This window comes from Rhipicephalus sanguineus, chromosome 1 (genome assembly GCF_013339695.2).
Source record: "Rhipicephalus sanguineus isolate Rsan-2018 chromosome 1, BIME_Rsan_1.4, whole genome shotgun sequence".
Taxonomy (NCBI): Eukaryota; Metazoa; Arthropoda; class Arachnida; order Ixodida; family Ixodidae; genus Rhipicephalus; species Rhipicephalus sanguineus.
The window spans coordinates 28,958,107-28,979,661 of NC_051176.1; the positions used below are offsets into that span (position 1 = coordinate 28,958,107).

General features: G+C 44.5%; 1 protein-coding gene across 2 annotated transcripts in view; it reads right to left on the reverse strand.

Moving 5' to 3' along the window:
• LOC119389965 (uncharacterized) overlaps positions 1–21,555 on the reverse strand; it is a 42,429-nt gene that overhangs the window by 20,039 nt on the left and 835 nt on the right. The window contains exons 2-3 of one of the 2 annotated variants that reach the window (XM_037657439.2): positions 15,268–15,482; positions 5,575–5,679 (exon numbers count right to left, since the gene is read on the reverse strand). In XM_037657439.2, coding sequence (XP_037513367.1) covers positions 5,575–5,679; positions 15,268–15,482 — 320 coding nt within the window. The remainder of the gene's footprint in view (positions 1–5,574; positions 5,680–15,267; positions 15,483–21,555) is intronic. The other variant, XM_037657448.2, reaches the window with a different exon arrangement.

Below are 21,555 nucleotides of genomic sequence, written 5' to 3' on the forward strand. Positions count from 1 at the left end.
TTGGATCGACCAGAAGCAGGAGAAATTGATGCTAGCACCTCAGTGCGAACAGGGGGCTGAAGTCTGGCCTGCTATGGTATACATTGGTGGATGCCGTGTTGGCTCGACTGTGTAGTGGCAAGGTGTTGAGAAAAATCCACTAAAGAGTGGTTCTACGAAAGTCTATATTGACAAAATTCAAGGAAATTTAAAGACCTCAAGAAAACTAAAGGTTTTCAAGGCCTTGAAAACGCTGTTTTAGAATTTTAAAGGGTTTCAAGGACTGCTACGAACCCTCTTTTTGTGTAGTGCCTGATGCAAGGAAAAAGCCTATCCATGAGGGCTGCCATAACAGCAATTCACCTTAATGCAGATGACCATGCTACAGTAAGTTGCATTACACTGAGAAGTCACTGCTATGAAATGGTGGTTCAACAAGTACCACTATTAAGGCACATTCTTTACTGTACTATTAGCGACCACAAGCAATTGCTAAACTTTCAGGGGAAGACGGAAGAGATGAAAAATTCGTGAACGCGGGGTGTCGCTCGACAAGCAGACTTGTCTTCTTCAAGGCTTTCCTTGGCGCTTGTGCATATATGCTTCGTACCCTCTCCTCCAACCTAAACAACGGGGGTTGGGCTGGGGGAGAACGAGGGGCCAGCGTGCTGAATTGGGTGAGTCAAAAGGAAAGAGGAATAGTCTGTGAAAAAGAAAGAAACCGGCAGAGATTCACGTCGAAGGGTAGAAAGGGAGGTAGACGTTTCGCTGAATTGTGGTTGTCACAAGGAAGCACCATCTGACAATGATAATTTCATGGGGATAAGCACGGTTGGAAATTCCTAGAAGGAAGGCTTAATTTATACTTGTTTTCATAGTGCACGTAGCATTCAAGAGCCCTTGAAGAAGGTGAGTTCACTTGTAGAAACGTCGGCTCCAGCAACACCCCGTGTTCACATATTTTTCACCTCCTAAACATTAAGTAACGTAGTGAACTGGGCAAGCTGGTATAGATTCCTGTTATAATGCAGCTCAAAGAAAATGGAGCATAGACAAGAAGAAAACACAGAATGCATGCCTGCTGTGCCTTCTTACTTATGTTAAGCTTGTGCTACACTATTTTAAGCTACTCCAATGCATTCCTCCATTTCCACGTTCACCTGAGACAGGCTTAAATTAGACTCCAAATCATGCATTCAGGACATGCATTCAGGACAAAGCAGCTAGAGAGTGGTTAAAACATTTAATCTACAGTCAACGTGCGATTTTTCGGACTCCCTAGGGACCGCGAAATCGTCTGAAAAATCGGGCAGTTTGAAAAAACAAATTAAGCTTTTTTGTTCCACTGGAGCAGTCAAATCACCACAGCCACATTCAAAATAGCTCCAATGCCTCCCAGAACACTTATCAGGCATTTTGGTGTGTGCCCAGATTCTTGCGAATACATGCAGTACCTGCCGTGAACCCCGCTTAAGTTACGTGCCAACTGCCAATTGCAAATTTGCGTCTCATGATGAGCGCCGCCGATGCCAGGAAAACGCGGAAAAAATTACAACTCTCTCGCATGGAGCGTTTGGAAGCGATGATGCTGTGGCGGAAGAGCGGACGACTCGTCTGGCTATTTCCCCAATGCGAGGGTGCAAACGATGCGCTACTGTATGAAAATCTTAGCCGACACACGGTATTTGCTGCCGTGTGCAGCTGATGGTCCTTAGTTGTGTGCAGAACTTCGCGAACTAGGCTGACTTGCTTTACCGTACGCACACGTTCGTCAAGGAAGTGTTCGTGATGCTCACTCTGTTCCTGACTGCACACGGGCACGGCAATGGCAAGCTGCTTTCGTTCCTCACACTTAGCGGTCTCACACAAAGAGGCAGCATGAACAGCAGCACGGCGTCTTTGGGTTGTCACCTATTAAAAGCGTGCAGTATGCTTACAACTGCGCTAGGGCTCATGCACTACCGAGCAGTTAGCTGAAGAAGGGTTGTAAGCGATTAATACCCCTGTCACACGGGGCAACTTAAGTGCACTTTGAGATAGTGCACTTCGCCGCTAGTGCCATTCGCACTCTGTCACACGGGAACGTTTAGTGACACTCTCTGCAAAGCGCACTTGCCGGCGAGTGCGTTCGCCAAACTCACTTCGCCGAGACGGAGTGTCTAGCCTCGATAGCAGTGGCTCGAAAATAAATAGGTTATTATCCGAAGCCGAGTTCATAGCATTTTTGAACTATCGTTTTCTTTATTAGGAATATTCTTATGCATTAAAACATACTATAATACAAAAAACTACTTTGCTATTCTCGTTCTCGGGCAGTTTACAGCCCTGACCGCCAGGGGCATGCCCAGCGCACGCCGTGCAATGGCTGCAGCCGCCGCGTTTGTATGTAAATTTTATTTTAAGGGCTGGTTATAGCTGTAACACAGTATTAATTAAAAAACATTGCCTGAAATAACAAATACCTGTTGTGCTACTTAAGTACCCATCGCCATTACAATCATTTCCAAAGTGCACTTCCCTTTCTCGTGTAGCAGCGCGCTGCCAAAGTGCCATTCTGGGGGCGTAAGTGCACTCGCTCAAAATGACACTAAACTTGCCAGTGTGACCGGGGTATATGTCGTACTGGTGCGGTGCGTTTACAGCCATCACACCACCGTGCATTCCCAAAGCTTATCCATAAAGACATCACCGCACTGCACCGTGACAGTGGCCCCTTCGGATTTTCGATCCGAACACTTAAGCATTGCTGCAAAGCTGACTTTCGAACACTGCTATGTCTGCAAACAGATCGACCCACGAAAGAGCTGGTTCAAACCTAGGAGACGACGTATGAGGCAGATGTGGGGGCTTTAATAAGTGCAGATTCAGAAATTTGGGCAGAAAGTCCGAAAAATCGGACGCCGAAGGGTTTCCGCATCCAAAATTTCAGACGTTCTCAAACAGTGACGTCTATGGGACTTGTGACGGTGCCGCCAAAGTGTCCGAATTTTCGAGCATGTCTGAAAAATTGGGCGTCTCAAAAATCGGCAGTTGACTGTAATGTTGTGGATGATGTGGGTGTGCTTTGAAGACGTGGACAGGGAAGAGACCGGATCGATACTGTCTCTTCCCTGGCCGCGTCTTCAAAGCGCGCCCACATGCAGAACCAACTGGCCCAGTTCAGTACGTTGTAATTGTTGACACTAGTCGTCGGGGTCAGTCATTTCCTGTCAAGTCTCAATCCATGCTGATGATGCACATCACGTGCAGGCTATGCTTGAGCAGATGCCGCTTTTGCACATTCTCAATGTGGCACGTTGTAACAGTTCTGTCGAAATATCAGGCTTTTAGATACACAGCTCTTTTAAGCACCAGTGATCTCAAAATTGACAATTTTGAATTGAAGGGTATGTGAAAGAGCATGTATAATAAAGAATGAAACCTTCACATGCCTCTATGCTATTCTCTGTGGGCAAAGAGAATCAGAAGGGAAAGATGGCAGAGGAGAGAACAAAAACAGTACGAAACAATGTTTACAGATAGTGCACTTGACTTGGACTTTGTGATTGACAGACGCATTCAATATGGACTTTGTCAGCAATCCAAGCAGGTTAAAGGGATTCAGCACAATGCATGGTGTGTATCCATAATAACCTTCTATCACAAAAAACACAGAAGAAATATGACAGACAAGGCAGTGTCCTCTTTCTTGCGTGTGGTGTTTTGCGCTTAAAAGTTATAGGTTAAGGGGACGCTAAAGGCAAATGACAATTCACTCTGTACTGACAGATTTAGAAGACCTAAGGCATCAATATTATCAAAAACAGCCCTTGAGTAATATTGGATCCTAAAGTAAATGCAGGACATGAAACTCTAGCCGCTATAGTACTACCAGCTCGATGATACAGAACATCCTTAGTATATAATTTCCACGCTAGCACTAAACCACTCAGCTATTGTAAGACGGAACAAAATGCAAGGTATTATTCAGTTGTATCAGATTCTTGGAGAAAATAGTCTCTAGACAATGACGTCGGTGGCAAAGTTTCTTCATCTATGTGCTACCAGTTTCATTGTGAAACTGGGGCAGTGTTTTGAAAGGTTTTTACATTTTTGTCAGTGTTTAGACTACGGCATCATGAAATCATTCATACATCAACACCATGTGATGGCCACGTAGAAGGCGGCACATCTGTGCAGCAGGTCGATACTGGCTGCTCACATTTTATGCTCCAGTATGCCAATAATCTGCAGACACCAAGAAGTATGTGAACAAACCAAAGGTATCTGAGAATGATCACTGACAAGCGCAAACATGGGCAATGTCGTTGTGTCTTCGGCGGTAAAGTTACAGCCGCAGATGCGCGGTTCCTGGCATTGATCGGATAGCGAGAGCCTGATGCTCACTGAACTGAAGCGACTCCACTTGTCAATTGCCTTACACAATGTCGCAGCTTGACATGTTGCCAATCACTAGATTTGCAGCCCACAATGCACATGGGCGATTCATGGTGTCCAAAAAAAGAGACCTCGACATGAACATCGTGCAGCTCGTGTCAACGTGAAGCATGCTGTAACACAGGAAGATGGCGCCTCGCTGTCCAACGGAAGTCCCCAAGTCTGGTAGTAAATTGCGATTGTGTGTTCTCTTTCTGTTACTGTTTCTTTTTAGACAAAAAAAAAAATGAAGTGTTTCAACTATTAAGAACACCATTTGGCTGAGCGACTGCAATGTGTAGCGGTTCGCATATTTAAAGCATTGGAATAAATGATACAGTTTATGCAGAGAGTGTAAATTGTTTGGCTAATGATCCTTAGGACTTGTTCTACCGGCTCAATGCGTGTATACAACATAATCAAAACTGTCACGGTCGCTTTAAACACGTTTTAGGAAAGAACTGCCAGGCAGTAAAGAGCAGTGATAGTGCATGTGGCGTCATATTCCTCGATTGTACACGGACTCTTCAAGTGTGCTTTTTTTTATAAAAACGTATAAAAGCAGAGCTTTGAGGCACCTGAAAGTGTATTTTAACAATCTGCTGGAACAACGCGGCACATGTGCACTGGTGCGGTAGACTATGTGCACTGGAAATACTACATGAGCTACCCCTTTAATGCTGTCACAAAGCCATTTATATGAACACACAATGAGCACAACTGACGAGCCAATTATTCAGTTGGAAAAGGAGGTAACAAGGGAGAGTTGAATTCTGGAATTTAACGTGCCAAAACCACATTACGATTATGAGGCATGCTGCCTGGGGTCCTTTAGTGGGCCACTAAATCTAAGTACAGGTGTTCTTGCATTTCACCCCCAGAGAAATACAGCTGTTGTGGCTAGAATTGAACCCACATCTTCTCGCTTAGCAGCACACTAAGCTACCTTAGCCACTAGTGCACATATAGCGTCAGCCATTAGCGCACTACCTCAGCCACTAAGCCATCATGGGGAGTCGCTTGGGGACTGCACTGATTCATGACCGCAGCCCAACAGCAGCCTTTTTTTCTCTTTAATATTCCCGCTTTCTGCAGGTCTCTGAAAGTGTGACATGAGATAATCCAGCTGCACAATCCATTCACAGCTCAGCAAACGCTTTCTGCGACGTGCACACCCACCGTGCTGTTATCATGCTGTTGCTCGAAATAACACGTGTAGCCAGGGGACTTGGGAGTGTCATCCTTCCGAAGGAGCTGCAGTTGCTGGTCGTGGGAACTGCGCTGCTGAAGATGCAAAAGCGGGAACTGATGGAATTGCAGTACTGGTAGATGTGAAAGTCGTTAGGCGTCATTCAACTGTTTCTAAATGCCAGCAAGGCAAGCAGGAGACAGCTATGAGCCAAAAAACTATGGATCCGCATGCCCAGAACTTTGACGATGCCTGCTGCGTGCTCGTGACAGCTGGACAGTTACTTTCTACCAGAGGAGAGAAGATATATGACCTTATGTTCTACGTTGAAGGCTTAATCTAAATTGATATGCAGGTATAACGCTAATATTTTACTTGTACAGCAGCCTACTTAACTCCATTAGTAAATACTGCCTAAACCTGTTGGATAAAATTACTCTGTCGCCTTTTAAAGTGAATCATGAGCATACAGCTATCCTTAGCTTGGCATGCCCTGAAACTAAAACGATTCGCAACTTTTAGTTACATCAGCTGTGGTACTCGGTGTTTAACTCTCTCCACAATTAGTCTGAGTGGTCAAACATTTCCTTAATTAGAGACCTTGGAGTGGTAAGGCAGTAAGCTTGTACTGGATGCCAATACTGAGATACTCCATCTGAACAAGCAGCAGAAATTAAGTTAGGTCGTCACATGGGAATAAAGTAACAGGTTTAATTAATTGTTACCGAATTGTGGCCTTTGTTGTGGAAAAGAAGCAGCAGTGTGAGCAGCCACTCTTGACAGAAACTGCTCTCATGTTGGCAGAAGACACTCTGGTGCTTTCACTAAGCACATGCCTGCCCTTTGTAACAAGCTACCCAAGTCAATAGTTTGCAAGCACTCGCTATCACTACATTTCAAGCCCTATTAATTTTCATTTATGCACATCACTTAGATCATGAAAATGGCAAATTGTAGCATTTATCACCTGTAGCAGTATAGCAGCATGCCAGATACATGTTTACATTGCTGTGATCTTTAGGAACATGTAAAGTTCGAACCTCAGTGTAACGAAATTTTCAGTATATTGAAGTATGTCACATTTTATAACATCATATCCACAGACCACCATGCATATTTAGTAGGGCTGTGGGAATATTCAAAATGTCAATACGAATAGAATATTTTCCTTATTCGAAGCATATTCGATTCGAACAATGCACATTCGACTTTTCCTGAATATTCGGCCATCGCCGAATACGTGGTTAAAGAGGTGAATATTTGGACAAATTCGAATATTCGAGCAAGTAACGTATTACTAGGCATGGGCAAGTATTCGAGCGCTTGAAATATTCAAACGAATACTACAGTATCCAAATTCACTTGGATGAGAAGAAAACATTTTCCAAAATTTCGAAGTATTCGAAACAAACGAATCGACCACAACCTAACCACAAGTAACCCGCCTGAAAAGATAGCTTCACCGCAGCATGACACCGCAATGCCGTGAAGCCACCTCTGCAAGAGAAATGCGCACTGCCGCGAAGCCACACCTGAAGGTACATACTACCTGCACCCAAATTATTACTTTTTATTTTAAGTTTAAAAGCGTGTTAGATGAGCTTATGTGTGCCAAGTATAGCAAATTTTAAAATGTAACATATTTTAACGTTTCTAACTTGCTCTCTATCAGTATTCAAATCCTGCTACTATTCAATGTTGCTCCCACTTGGCCTCGAACCAAAAAAGCGACATTCGCACAAGCCTAGTTCTAATTCTTAAAAATATAGTGCAAATTAGTTGGGTCATGACAAAAACGCTAATCTTTATTTATATGTTATATATACTATTCGAACTACTTGATCTGAAATTATTCAACCAGATCAGCATTGGCTTCAAGTTCACTTCGAAGCTCAAGTTTACTATTCGCCCATCCCAACATATTACGAATGCTACGCATCCTTGTTTTTGAAGTAATGCATCGCTAATATGTACCTGTTACGCTACTCCAAATTTCGTGGTTACTGCATATTATCGTTGAGTGCATATTTATGCTGCATTCCTGTCAATCGGCGATGTTTTAGTATAATCACTGAGAAATATGCATGATGCACGCATCACCTTCGTGCTCCGTTTCAGCCTTATGCTGGGCACACTCAGGCAACAGGAACGGTTTCTTTTTCACCAAGCTTCATTCTGCAGCGCTCTTATAGAGCACATGTAGTACTTTAGCTTTCTATAATCAGACACACTAAAATAATCACCAAGAAGGTTACCTAATTATTATTTAGATGCTTGGAAAAAGAAAACTCAGTGTGTGGGCGTCCCATAGCATCAGGGAGAGGGCATTTTTTGACTTTCAGACATTTTGTTACAGCACATTAAGGGTGCTCACCTTGTGAATATGTCAACCAGTTAATTTTTCTGTCTGATAATTTTTAGTCATGCAGCTTAATGACATGCAGTTTGATTAAGTTATTTTAAAACAGTAATGGCAAGCTATTGTTACTTCTCATTTAGCAACTTCTAACAATGCGCACATGGCCAAGGATGGTGAAGGGTTAGATGGTCAGACGAAATTAGGAAATGTGGAGGCATAAAACAGTCCCAGCTCACACAGGACGGGGTGAGATGGAGATCGCTGAGAAAGGCCTTCATTCTGCAGGGGCCATAAGATAGGGTGATGATGATCATGACATATTCGTTATTCGACTCAATATTCGAAGATAGTGTTTTCGCCTTATTCATATTCGATTCGTATTTGAATATTTCAATATTTGCACACCTCTAATTTTTAGCGCTAGATAGCAAAGCATGCTTGTTTTCAACATATAATGATGTTTCACTGTTGACGCAAAGGAAGATGAAGGCAATAAAATGAATTGTGCATTTGACAGCTATCAAATAGTTGAGAGTGACTATGCAATGTCTCCGAAGGTCATTCATTGCACTGCCGAAGCATGTGGCAGGCACGACGTCACGCCAAGCGCTTTGCTGAGGAGCGGCCTCACAGCTGCGCTGGCTAGGATAAAGCCCCGCTTGGAGCCTCGCTGTACCATGTGAGTGGGTGAAGGTAAACCACTGATCCACTATCCCCCGCAGCTGTTGTCTTTCTCCCCGTAAAGGTAGGGAGCGACGTTTCCATTATCAAACTCTGCTAGCGTTCACTGTAGACTTGTGCACAACTGCAACGCCACAACTAAATTTCAACCTCTGGGTGGTTGAGGGGCTCTTTAGTGGTTCCTTTGTGGGCGAAGCGCAAGAAACGTAGGCGGAAAAGAGGAGAACAACGCAAGACAGGCGCTACTGGTTGCTTTGTTTGTTAGTTTTCTTGCGTGTGATTTCTGCGATTAAAAACCAGTTCAAGTGTAGCGCCTCTCACGCAAGGAAACTAACAAACAAAGCAACCAGTAGCGCCTGTCTTGTGTCGTTCTCCTCTTTTCCGTCTACGTTTCTTGCGCCTCGCCCACAATGAATCCTCACCGTCTAGCCCAATCCGCAGTTCCTTAGTGGCTGCTTCGCTAGCGCTTGGTCGCTCAGTCTCGCCATGGATGGCACGCCAACTGGGCTGTCTGTGCGTTCACTTCAGCGCAAGCAACAGGTTGAACCCAATCGTCCAGTAGATGTAACTAGGCGGCAGGTTGCGAAATCTCATGCAAAGGCAAAGTTGTCCGCTGAAACAGCAGAGCAAAGAGAGGACAGATTAGCAAGTGGTAGGAAAGCTTACCAAACGCAGAAGCATGCCAAGATCGAAGCTACTGCAGCTGCTGCAGCTGCGTGCATACCGTATTTACTCGAATCTAACGCGCACCTTTCTTCCGGAAAAACGAGTCCAAAAATCGCATGCGCGTTAGAATCGAGTACCGAAAAAAAAAAAAAACTCGGTTATCGTATTGCCATCGACATTTCAAAATGGCCGCCTCCTACCCGCCTCGGTACCTTGGCCATTTCTGTCGTTGTTTCAGTTCGTACGTGTGCTGAGGAGTTTGTCATCCCGTTCTGCGTTCGCATCGACGGCATGGAAGTGCCGACTCCAAATACTCGACGAGTGTACCACGATGCCGCATTTAAAAGAATAGTTATTACATGTGCAGAGAGACGGACGGAAATCGGGCCGCATCGCGGTCGTTCGGATATAGTTCGGAGTTCCCGAAACGTGCGTGCGAGACTGGCGCAAACAGAAGCAGAAGATTTTTTACAGCAAAGCTTCACGAAAAGGCTTCAGTGGACCAAAGCAGGGCCGGTTTCCCGAAATCGAAGAGTGTTGACAGCGACAAGGAGTTGTCCGACAGCGACGAGGACTGATCCATTATGCGACTCGTATCGTCGCCGTAGTGGTGACAGTTTTAGCGGCAAGGCCCGCTTTTTGACTTTCTGTTTTACTTTTTTGAAACTTCAGTTCTTTAAAACCCAAATACTTGTTCTTCTGAATGTGCGAAGTTTAACTCCTACGGACTTTTTTTGTTCTTTTCTCTCACGAAAAATGGGTGCGCGTTACAATCGATGTATTACTTTTTTTTTTTTTTGGTCGCGGAAAACGGGTGCGCGTTACAATCGAGGGCGCGGTAGAATCGAGTAAATACGGTAGTCTTTGCAAAACCAAGCCAAACATCGCTTTCGCTTGTGAGAACTAGATTGAGACCACATTTCTGCAAATGTACCCTTCAAGCTGTACACTGCACGATATGTCAGCCACTGACACTCAGCGCTGTTTTTTCTAGCAACAGCTGGCTATTCTGATGCGCCACCAGATCTAAAAAGCCATAAGCTGGGGACACAATACGGGGGAGAGGGAAGGTGTGCCTCACTGTGCATGCCTTGTGTCAGCAGCCAATGTGGCCATGTTGCAAGCATTCATGGAGCTAACACTAAGTGGAACGATCCCTCACTTATCCGGCAAGCAATAACGATCATTCAGAAAAGAGACGTTGCTGAAAAAGCTAGCGATCATGATTGGCAAAAAAAAAGAATGTCTCTGCTTGTTCAGGATATTAAAGAGCTTGCTCTCCCAAAGTCAAAAGAAGCTAGCCTGGACTCGGTGAAAGAAAATGATGAATTTGCAGCTAAAACAATCATAACAAATTCTTTTATCAAATAAAAGTGTTTTCGGTGAGTGCTTGGCTACAACCATGTTAGCCGACCGATTTTTCACACCTGCTCACAACCAGCCACCGCATTGTTCCATAAACGTATGCGAAATTAGCAATCCCATATTGGATCTTGCTTGATTCTTTGCTAATGCAGGATTGCTTCCAGAAAAAAAAAATGTGGTGGCCGTGAATAAAGTTGTCGCAATTGAGGTTGTTGCCTCACTTGCGTGCAAGCTTTTAAGATGTCTTGTAATTGTGGCATCTGATGAGTGCTGATGCTGCATTCAGGCGACTAGGTAGAGAGCAGCAGTTCAGTTCGTAGCATATATGGTGTCCTCTAGGCAATGCTAGCTGGCCGTGAAAGCTCCACTTACAGAGCATTTCTCCTTCTACATTTTCATGCCTCTGTGACGAGTGCATCATCCGCATAGCATCAAATGCTACGTGCGGTCGCCGACTCTTAGGATCGAAACAAATTTCTCCTGTTAAGTTTTTCCAGACTGCTCATCCAAACATTTTTTAAAATCTATTCTGTGTAAAAAGATAATTAATCAGTGACTACACTTTGCATGAAAAGCCAAATGTAAATTAACACAATATAACAAAATAACATGCTGAGTTTACTGAACAGTGCTCAGCTACTGATCCAAAAGCCATGGGCACATTCCAATGGAGGGGAAATGCTAGAGGATCCTCACCTGTGCAATTTCAGTGCATGTAATTAAAAAACCCCAGGCGGTCACAGCCCAAGTCATTTTGGGAGGTCCCATAAACCAGCCAACCGAATCTGTTACGTCATGGTTGTGACACTAAAGGCAATTATGAAGTCAATGTGTATTGCTAAAATGTCATTCCAGAAACCTCACCGTGCTAGTTTCGTGTGAAAAAAATGCTTAATTTAAAAGAAAGCCACGTTTCGAGGGCACACACCTTTTGTGCAGTCCAAATCACCCAGCCCTAGTAGGGAGAAAGATTTCCCAGATGCCATCACCCCCATTTACTGCACAAGAGGCAGAGGGTTTCTTCACTCACATTGGACTAGAAGGTGTGAACCAGGAACCCGTATGTGTCCCGAAACGTCTCTGTGTTCTTCACCTTGACTCGGCCAGTGACCGCATCTACATCCTCATCATGATACCTGACCAGGCGAACTTTCGTCGAACTCTTGACTAGACTAGAAAGTGCAGCCAGAAAGCAAGCGGACACTACCACGTGGCCATCTCTTACTTGCTGTTGCATTCACAATCAAGTGAAAGCCGTTAATTAAATTAATGAAATTCATGAAGTAGGATTGCACAGGCAATGAAAGTTTTTAACCACCAGCGTCGCCCTCGCATTGTCAAGAGATGGTCTCTTAAACATGACAGTGATGATGTGTAGGCTGCTCCCACGATTGAATCTGGCACTCTGGACAGCACCCAAAAGCGTAGCCTTTCAGATTAGTTACTGAGGTGAAGAGTTTCTACACAGGCTCTCATTAAAGCCATACTTTCTCGCATCGACAGTGAGCCTTTTGTGTCATCTTACAATGCGCTGAAATGAACTTTTTAATACAAGTGGCTAAGGACTACCAACAGAATTATGCACACGACAACCTGCGTCATCAGGCTAGTACTAGAGTATGCCACTGCAGTCTCATTGTGTGCCCTACAGTTGCTTTAGCATCTTGATTACTAATGCACTGTTGCCATTAAAATAAACATTTTAGATGTTCTCATGTACAGTCGAGCCCACATATAACGAATTATTGTGTATATCAAACAGTTGTAAAATCCCCTTGAATATGCTTTCGATATGTAAAATATTTTATATATTTAATTACCTATACACTAAACTCTCAGTAAACGGAAATCCCATAAATAGAACTGCTGCTTAAATGGAACAACTGCTTCTAATATTATTGGTTTCGCACTTGAATTATATACTGCTGTTCCTCTCCCAGTAAACAAAACTCCTCTTAAACAGAACATATTTTCCTGGTCCCTTCAGGTTTCGTTTAACGAGAGTCTACTGTACATAGAACTCTTTTATGATCCCCTTCAGATTCAATATTTTTGTTTGCCTTCAGTGTCCCTTTAAGCTTGAAATAGAGAAGCACAAAACTAATGTCACACAGACAAGAGCTCACTTGTAACTAAAGCATGGAAATCTGGGGTATTTATAGAGAAGTGCATGCAAAGAATGAAACAGCAGTGAACTGAGAAATTCATGCATATCCACAAAGTGGATGATGATGAGTGGGCAAAGCACGTTCGGTAATCGTGAATCTCCCGTGACATTGCCCACTCGTGCATGTAAATGAGTGACAATTACATACAATGTGTTTTATTGGTCATCAGTCGTATGTCGTGTTCAGTTGTGGATTCCCTTTTGCCTTCATTATTACTGCTTTGTGGTCCGTGAAATGTAGAGCCAATGGTTCTTCGATCGGACCTAGCCTGAAGTTGGCAAAGACGAGGTCGCGTGGTGCCGCGCCCAAGAATGCTCTATTTTGGGACCATGTGCGGGCTACGCGTGCTCTGTAGACATTTTTGCGCATGTTGTCACCTCTTAATCGATGCAGCTTTTGAGTGGCGCCACGCTGAGTACGGTCTATTTTTAAACCACATGCACGCTATGCTCGCTCTGCAGACGGTTTATGCACAGCTGTTTTGCACCGGCGCTTGGACTGTAGACTACGGCGGACAGACAGACATTGTTAGGTCTTAAGGTGCTTCGCCCCTAAAGGAACTCCATAGAAGCGACTTTATCATAATACAGCCAACTACCGCAGTCATGAAGTTCGAAGTTGGGAAAAGCCTAGCACATTTTATGAGTCCGCTGATAGATGTGGTGAACACTAGCGCCTGCATTTGGTAGAACTCAAGCTCAAGTTGACTGTCCATATTTCATCGCAACGAGTGGCTAAACAAAGCCACAGCGAAATTTCCCTCAAAGAGTTTCAGCAGACACTACTCTGGCCATAAAAATTGCTGCACCAGTGGATGCAGTCTCGCTTGTTCACCAGCTGTATTAAGTGGCACACTCAAAGATACGGTTGACAACATGCACTAGACAAAACATCACCTTGACTTTGACATGCATAGTCTCTCCTAATTCATGAGCTTGATAAAATATGTACTATACATTATCGAGGCAACAATAGGCCTGCATAATAAGGATGTAACTTTCATCAATCAGGTAATGACTGCCAAAATGTATTCTTATTCTAATTGTTGATGCCAAACACAAGTGGCCAAGAACAGGGGGGAAACCGAGGATACAGCGCTTTTGTTAGTCATCACTTCTGGAGCCAAAAACAATGGCGATAGGAAAACAGAGAAAATTACTTTAGTTCCAAATTCTAAAATTATCAATTTGAGAAAAAAACAGCAAGACAGAAATTAAGAAATCTAATTTAAAGTAGATTGAAAGTGCAGGAGAAAGTCGAACACACATGACGCACATGCGAGGTGCTCTACTTTTGAGCTACTACGGAAAGTGTCCTTCCATCCTCTGCTGGGCATACCTCTGGACCCTGGGAGCCTGAACAACGTCCTTGGAACCGCAGGCATGACAATGCCTCTGAACACTGGAGCAGCCAACCGGTCAATAAACCCTTCCGTGATGGCATAAGAGCTGCCAAAGTGAAGACCCTCATGATGCGATTAACGAACATATTCACTATAAGTGTACCAGCTCTATATAGTGAATGCAGAGTTGCCGGCATGTGCTTTTCTGTGAGCTCTACCTTACTTAGTTGTCCTTTGTGGAAGAAAGTAAGAAATCTTACACAAGTGGATAATGATGTGGGATTTAACAGTAGACTTTAAAGCTATCAAATGGTTCGCAACTATTTCTCCTGAGGACCTTCTGTATGCCTTCTGCGGTAGCAATGAGCACTACACATATATGATGACACATGGCAGAAAATCAACTTTTGATGAATGTTTCTAAAATGTATCCAAAGGTGGCAGCACACTGTAAAGTTGTAGCTGACAAGGTTCTTGTTGCAGTTTTTAATAATGCCTGTTAGGCATCCCATTGAGCTTTTTGCTTCTATTTCATCCATTTCTGCCTTTATTTTTGACAGCAGCCGCAGCAGTGGCCACCCCATGCCATGGCCCTTGTCACAAATCTCAATGGATTTGGCCAACACGGACAGTAACGGGGAGTCAGAGTCTGCCTTCATGTGTGTGTAAAGGCAGAAAGGTCTGCCCCTGGGATCAGACAGTGATCATGGCTTGATAACCGCCTTAGTACAAGGGCACATTCTTCCATTTCGCATGCCCCATCAGAATGAATTCAAACACAAAGAATTCCTAAAACTGAAGCAACACAGTGAACAGGGTGGGCTGGTATATCTAGGTTCATATCATCATGTAGCCCAAAGAAAATGGGACACAGACCGGACGACACAGTACCCATGCATAGTGTGACTTCCTAAAGAGGTATACCTAAAAAGGGTCAATGAGGAAAGAAGTATTGGGCGACTGAATTAATTTGTGACTGCAGTCCACAGTGGCATTTTTTCTTTAATACACCTGTTCTTTGCCGGTCTGCAAATGTGCGACACGAGATTGTCAACAATCCACTCACAGCCGACCAAAAGCTTTCAGCGAAGTGCGCACCCACCATGCTGTTGTCATGCTGCTGCTCAGGAGGACACGAATAGCCACTGGGGGACTCTGGAGTGTCATCCTGCCGAAGAAACTGCAGTTGCTGGTAGTGGGCCCACTTAGGCATGTAGCGGTCCAGTGGGTGGCCACCTTGCGCAGACTCCTTGATCTTGCGCACCTCTCGTTGAAACTGGGAGCGCAGATTGGCCCACTTGGACTTCACCATAGACTCTGTGGCACGAGGAAGAAACTCATTATGGGCCATTCATATTGTCCCAGAGTCTCACAGCCCCTGCGTATTGCTATGTGTCAAATCAACCGAGTTAAGTGAATGACGTGAAACGTGCTCTCTGTACCCCTGAACAGTGGCTCCTAAAGATGTTATCAGTGCAGCATATTTAGTAGAAGGTACTGCTGCAGGCTATAGTTGCTCTGCCTGAAAAATGCAGAGATTCCTAAGGCATATCAAGATTCAGTGTCACTAACTACAAACATGAAAACTAGCAAGCTGAGCTTTCAGAAAAAACCGGCACCTGCAGTTTAAGCAACTCAAAATGGCTAAAGAGCCTGCTGAATCCAGGCTACGGTTATAAACATTGTCGGCACACTTTTGTGAATCCATGTTAAAAGGGACACTGAAGGAAATGCCTAAAATATTCTGCAGCAATCTTTGATTCTTTTAAAGTACAAAGACAGAATATTGGAATAAAAAATGAAAGCCACTTTTGAAAATTTTACACTGGACATATGTATCAGGGGCCATACAGGTTTCAAAGAGGAAAGTTCAAGGGTATCCAAGGTCTTTCAAGACTCTGTCAAAGCTTCTTCAAGGGTGTAAAGTAGCAGCCAAGGTATCACTTCTTTACTACATACTCTACAGCAACACTTCCAAAACACTACAGATAGCTTCACTGCATTAGAGATGCAAGAACGGTTTGGCAATATCCCGCCTTGCTGGAACTTTCTTGTACTGAGTGATGTTTGTAAATTCTCCTGCTTGCTTGACAAAGAGAGGAAAATAAGGAGGTTTTGGTGCCCTCACAAGATAAGCCAAGAGATAAAAAGTATAAGAAAGAAAACTGACGGATGAAGAAAGGAAATGAACGACAGGATACGGCCTGAGAAAATTAGTGCACAGAGACCAAAGAAACCAATCAATGGCATCACTCTCTCCCACTAGTGTATTCTAGTTTCGCACATGTGCTTGTAGAGACTCATATATAGTCAGACTTGGATATACCGATCATTGTAAATATAGAAAAGTGGCAGGCATGAATCTTCACCCCTACTTTGCATGTCAATGCTGTACCTCTGCAAGTAAACTCCTCCACACTGCAATCACTTATTATGTCACTGGAAACATTCACTTGTTCGGGAACTGCATGCCAGGGAGGGCGCAAGGTGTCAAAACATGAAGCCAGCACCTCCATAATGATGAACTTGCTTGACTGCAACACAAGGCGTGTAGTGGCAATGAAAGCAGTTGTGCCTTATATCTAGTATTGAATTACCAATTATATAACAAACTAATCCTCTCCACAAGTGATACATCCGAGTTCGTATGTAACACCGTTTCCAAAATTGGGTGCTTGTCAGGTCCATGCTCATTCACCAGAGAAAGCTGGAAAGATAACCTTTAAACCCCTTTCATGAGCTATTGCTCGAGAAATTCAAGGCTCATGGGGAAATAATAACTGCAGGACTTTCAAAGGCCTTGAAAGCATACCCGTCTACTTCAAGGGTTTTCAAGGACCTGCAAACACCCTGTAAGATGGATGCACCACAAATATCAGCGTTTTCAAACAAAACCCAAGAAATGTAACCATTGCCACTCACCTGAGATGAAAACATAAAACATTAAGAAATAGAGCCTGCCAAAACACCAAGGAGGGACAGAAACATCGGAACACATGTGTGGTTCTGGTACTTGCATCCAAGCCATCTGCGAAGGCATTATTCTAAGGCTATTAATTTTTAAAAATTATGGGATTACTAACCCCAGGGTACTTTCAAGGTTACTTCCATTGGCACAGGTCTAGGATGACGACTCGTACCACAATGAGGGCTATTGTCCCCCAAGAGATACAAACATCTACAAAAATGGCCAGCACTGTTTGACAGTGCCATCAGCGTCTGGTCAACTTCGGTTAGCTGCAAGCACTCGAAGCTTCTGAAAAAAGTCGCAGCTGCACCGTAATGACAAAGCAATGAATGTGATAGCAACTAGGTGGAATGTTATATGTGAGGTAAGGCTATCCTTGAGCATCCGACCTGGCGCAACTCAACAGAACTCTGGGCTAAAAAAATGTGGTCACTGCAGCGAGCGAAGCGACCTTTGTGCTGTCTATTATTTCCAACACAAACTGAGTAGTGAGGACACAGCACGCGCAAAGGTACGGGCTATCTACTAATCTCTGTCAAAACACAGCACTATGCTCGGTCACTCAATTTATGCAGTTCCTCGCTGAGCCTTGCAGCCACCCTCCTGGATCTGCCGTGGGCGACGGAAGATGGCCAGTGCGCTTCCTCTTCGCTCGAACCACGACTGTCAGCTGCCCTTGCACACTTTCACAAGCACACAGGGCGATGTTATTGTTTTCGGACTTTATACGGAACCTCATGGCGATGGCAAATATGCACCTTGAGTGTCCATACAATTGCTATCACAATAAAAGTCAGCTAGCCACGCATTCACAGTGGTGACGAATGCTTCTGGTGCTAGCTGTACGCACTGTCTCCCCACTCACCCCGATGTGGGCAGCAGGCCCCCGGACCGGTTAGACACACGCGCCGTCACGTCTTTCCACCAGTTAGCAGTGGCAGACCGATAAGACCGAGCCACTTCAGGGGCAGCTCGATTTGACAAGAAATATAATTTCAAGAAAGTAACGCAAGTAGTGTCGAGTACTTCCCATGCTTTTAATCAGCAACGTGTGCAAACTAAGTCACAGCTGCTTTGTGGCTATTCTTTTAGTTGCCTAATAGACCTTATGCGAAATGTGCAGCGCCATATAGTAGGAGCCATTTTGGTTATGTCAGGCAGAGCAGACGATGCTACACGTCTGACACGTGCCTGGAGCACATGTGTTTACGTACCTCACGAATGCAGTAGGAAATCATATTTCATTCTTTTTTCCTTACAATTTTACTGGTTAAATCAACATAAAGTGATCGACAGTGAAGAAAACATGGGTATGTGTCAAATCTTCGCTGACAATAGGATGGAATCACAGAGGCACTTAGCTTAGCAAAGGCTGTCGGGCGAGATTATTAATGCGAACAAATATTCCACGTTAAGTTCAATCACTAAGCTCTCTAGCGCACGCAGCTTGTGATGAAAACGTGTCGGTGCGTACTTATAGAGTTCCACCACTTAACATGTGCGTTTTCTTACCACACTTACAAACGAAAATTGGTTCGCCAAGTGTGATGCACTTACAAGCACATTACACGCTAAATCTTCCCAGGTGGCGTATCGTAATTTTGCAAGAGGTCAAGTCAGTCGCTTAGCTTAGGCAAGAGCCAATGGTCTTCCGAACTAGGAGGTCCAACCACTGGAGACTCAACTTGTTAGAAATAAATGTTTTATTCTCTCTCTTACCCAGCAAGATGGAGGTGGGTGTGACCGCTTGGCGTTTTTACAGTGGAGCTGCTAAAGCCGAGCTTGAATGCAGCTGTTCACAGCATGGCGTAGTGGGCGTGTGCCACAGAAATCGGGCAAGCCCCACTGCCTATCGGTCCACTCAAAATGAAGAAGCTGTCTATAACTAGCCTAGCGGGTATGTGCGCCGAGCATAGCATAACCCTGCACAGTATACCCTAGTTTAGTGAATGATATTAGGGTGAAGAGGGAAAGGAGGAGGTGAGGGTATATACCATAGCACGACCATGTACAATATAGCCTGCATAATAGCATAGCAAGTGTACTAGAACCGTCAAGTGGTGTGAATGCACCTTGCCGCCTGATGCCTTCCGCATTGACCGTAGCAGCGGCGCTGCAGTCGCTAACCCGGCACTATAACTGATGCGGCTTTAATTTCGTGTCTGTCATTATTAAGCGTAGGACTTGTCGTCGTAAACCTTCACGGGCGAAACTTGAAAACTTGCGAGTGCTGGACAGGGGCATAGGCAGAAATTTTTTTTTTTTTTTTTTGGGGGGGGGGCACCTTTTTGATCTGAAGTGTGGGGGCCTGGCAGGCAAATGTGATCGAGTGTCATTTTGTGCTCTGTATGGCATGGCAAAAAAAAAAAATTTCGAGGGGGGGGGGGCACCACCTAGCTATGCCACTGCTGGTGGAAGGTACGCAAAATATAAAAATGAAAACAGGCTCGTAGCAACAGTTAAGATTCACGATCTCAGAGTATTCGAGCCGAACTCATTCTGGGCTAGTTAGTACATTACTCTCAATTAACTAAACGCCGAACGGCCACCAGAAGAAAGAGACAGAGGAAACAGAAAGGGTTTATTTTGATTTCTTCTCTTCTAATCTTTTCTTCTGGTGGTGATTCAGCGTCTAGTTTATTCAGAGTAACTGAGCTGTTCTATTGGAATTTAGCTGTGTTCAGAAAGCTATGTGCTGCTATCCTGCCGAAAGCACACCAAACAAATATTTATCGTGGGTTGGCGAAGCTGTGTGTACAGCGCATCTCTTTACAAATGCGCTGCATAAATGTGACTTTTTCGACATTACAAGGGCTCAAAGGTATCGGAAGCCAAACATAACTGGACCGGGAACAAATAATGGTCGTCCTCAGGGGCGTTGCACGGATATTGTTAATGGGGCCGGGTGGGGAGGTGTGACTTTACTGTCCTTATTTGTGCGTGTATATATATATATATATATATATATATATATATACACATATAAAAACCTAATACGCTAGCGGTCATCCTTTCACGATTTTCAACATGAAATTAAAAATATAATTCCTTTTTGATGGGACAAAAGCATACTCATTACTGCCGAATGATCTTCTCATTTTCACCACAATCAGAAAAATTTTTCCGAGCGGTAGACAGTCCCTTTAAGCAAGTACAAAATCTGCACATAGTGACAGACTCCCAGTAATGCTGTCATCAGGTGCTCTCAGCTTTTACCAACTACAAATAACCTGCTTGAAGTGCCGTAGCTATAGTTTTGTGCCTACTGGCCACATACTTTAGGCGATTAAATACTTGCCATAACCAGTAGACATGAGCACCATTGGGGTGCTATTTAAAAACTGATGAACTAGCTGTTGTCGATCATCTGAACATGTTTCCAGTATTAAAAGTTTACACAGACTATTGCACCAGAAGAATTAACTACGCACTAAAACTACCAATCAGTGGTTCCATCCATTTGCAGTTGAAAAGTGCAACATGGCAGTGCAAGATCGAAGTGTCAAGGCCCTCCGCTTCCTCAGTCCTTTCAGTAATGCATGAGATCTTTCAGGAAATTTCTGCAATCAAAACAATAAAGGTCTATTCGATTCAGCCTAGGGTCTCTGCACCTTCTGCACCTTTTCACGGTGTGCTGCACCTCGCTCCTCGATTCCCCAAGGTACAGCGGCGACCCCTGCACCACAGTCCTCAATTGTGCAGGGCGTAGGTAAGGTGCTGCCACGGTGCCGCGAACCCTTGCACCTACCAGCACGAGGGTGCAGCATTTTGGTGCAGCCTCACACACCATTCTCCTCGCGCGCCTGGCAGACAGCACTACCTTACAGACGATCGAAATGCCGGTGGTTGCAGAAATCGATGGTGTCTCCACAGAAATCTACCCGATTGTGGACGAGCTTGGGGTGATAATGCTAAACGGCGACGCCGAACTCTACGCAATAGCAGGTAAATTTATAGAAGTGATAGCGTGCGCTTGAGGACACCTAGGTGTTCGGTTACGACTGCTGCGGACCAGTTGGGCACCGATTTGACACAACACTGTGTCGAGTTCCTCGTCTTCGCTGTCGGATTCAGCTGATTCCATGGCAATGTGTAGTTCCTCCGTGCTGACAAATCGGGTGCAAATCCGTGGGCGCACAATAGTCACAACCGCTTGCATGCGTGTGCTATTTGTGACTAGCCCAACAGCAGACAACAGGCCTGCACCTCAACATTCGATTGACACTTTAGCGGTGGCGCTGCTGCGTTGCATTTGCAGCCCAAAACGGGTGCCGAGTCACCTGCGACACCTGCTGCACCAAGTGTCGGCACCGGCTGCACCTTTTTGTATGAGGTGCCGTGCACTTTTCTTGAATCGAATAGACCTTAAGCCTGCAGGCGATTCGGGCTCATGATTTGTGATTGGAAACGTGCAAGTTCAAA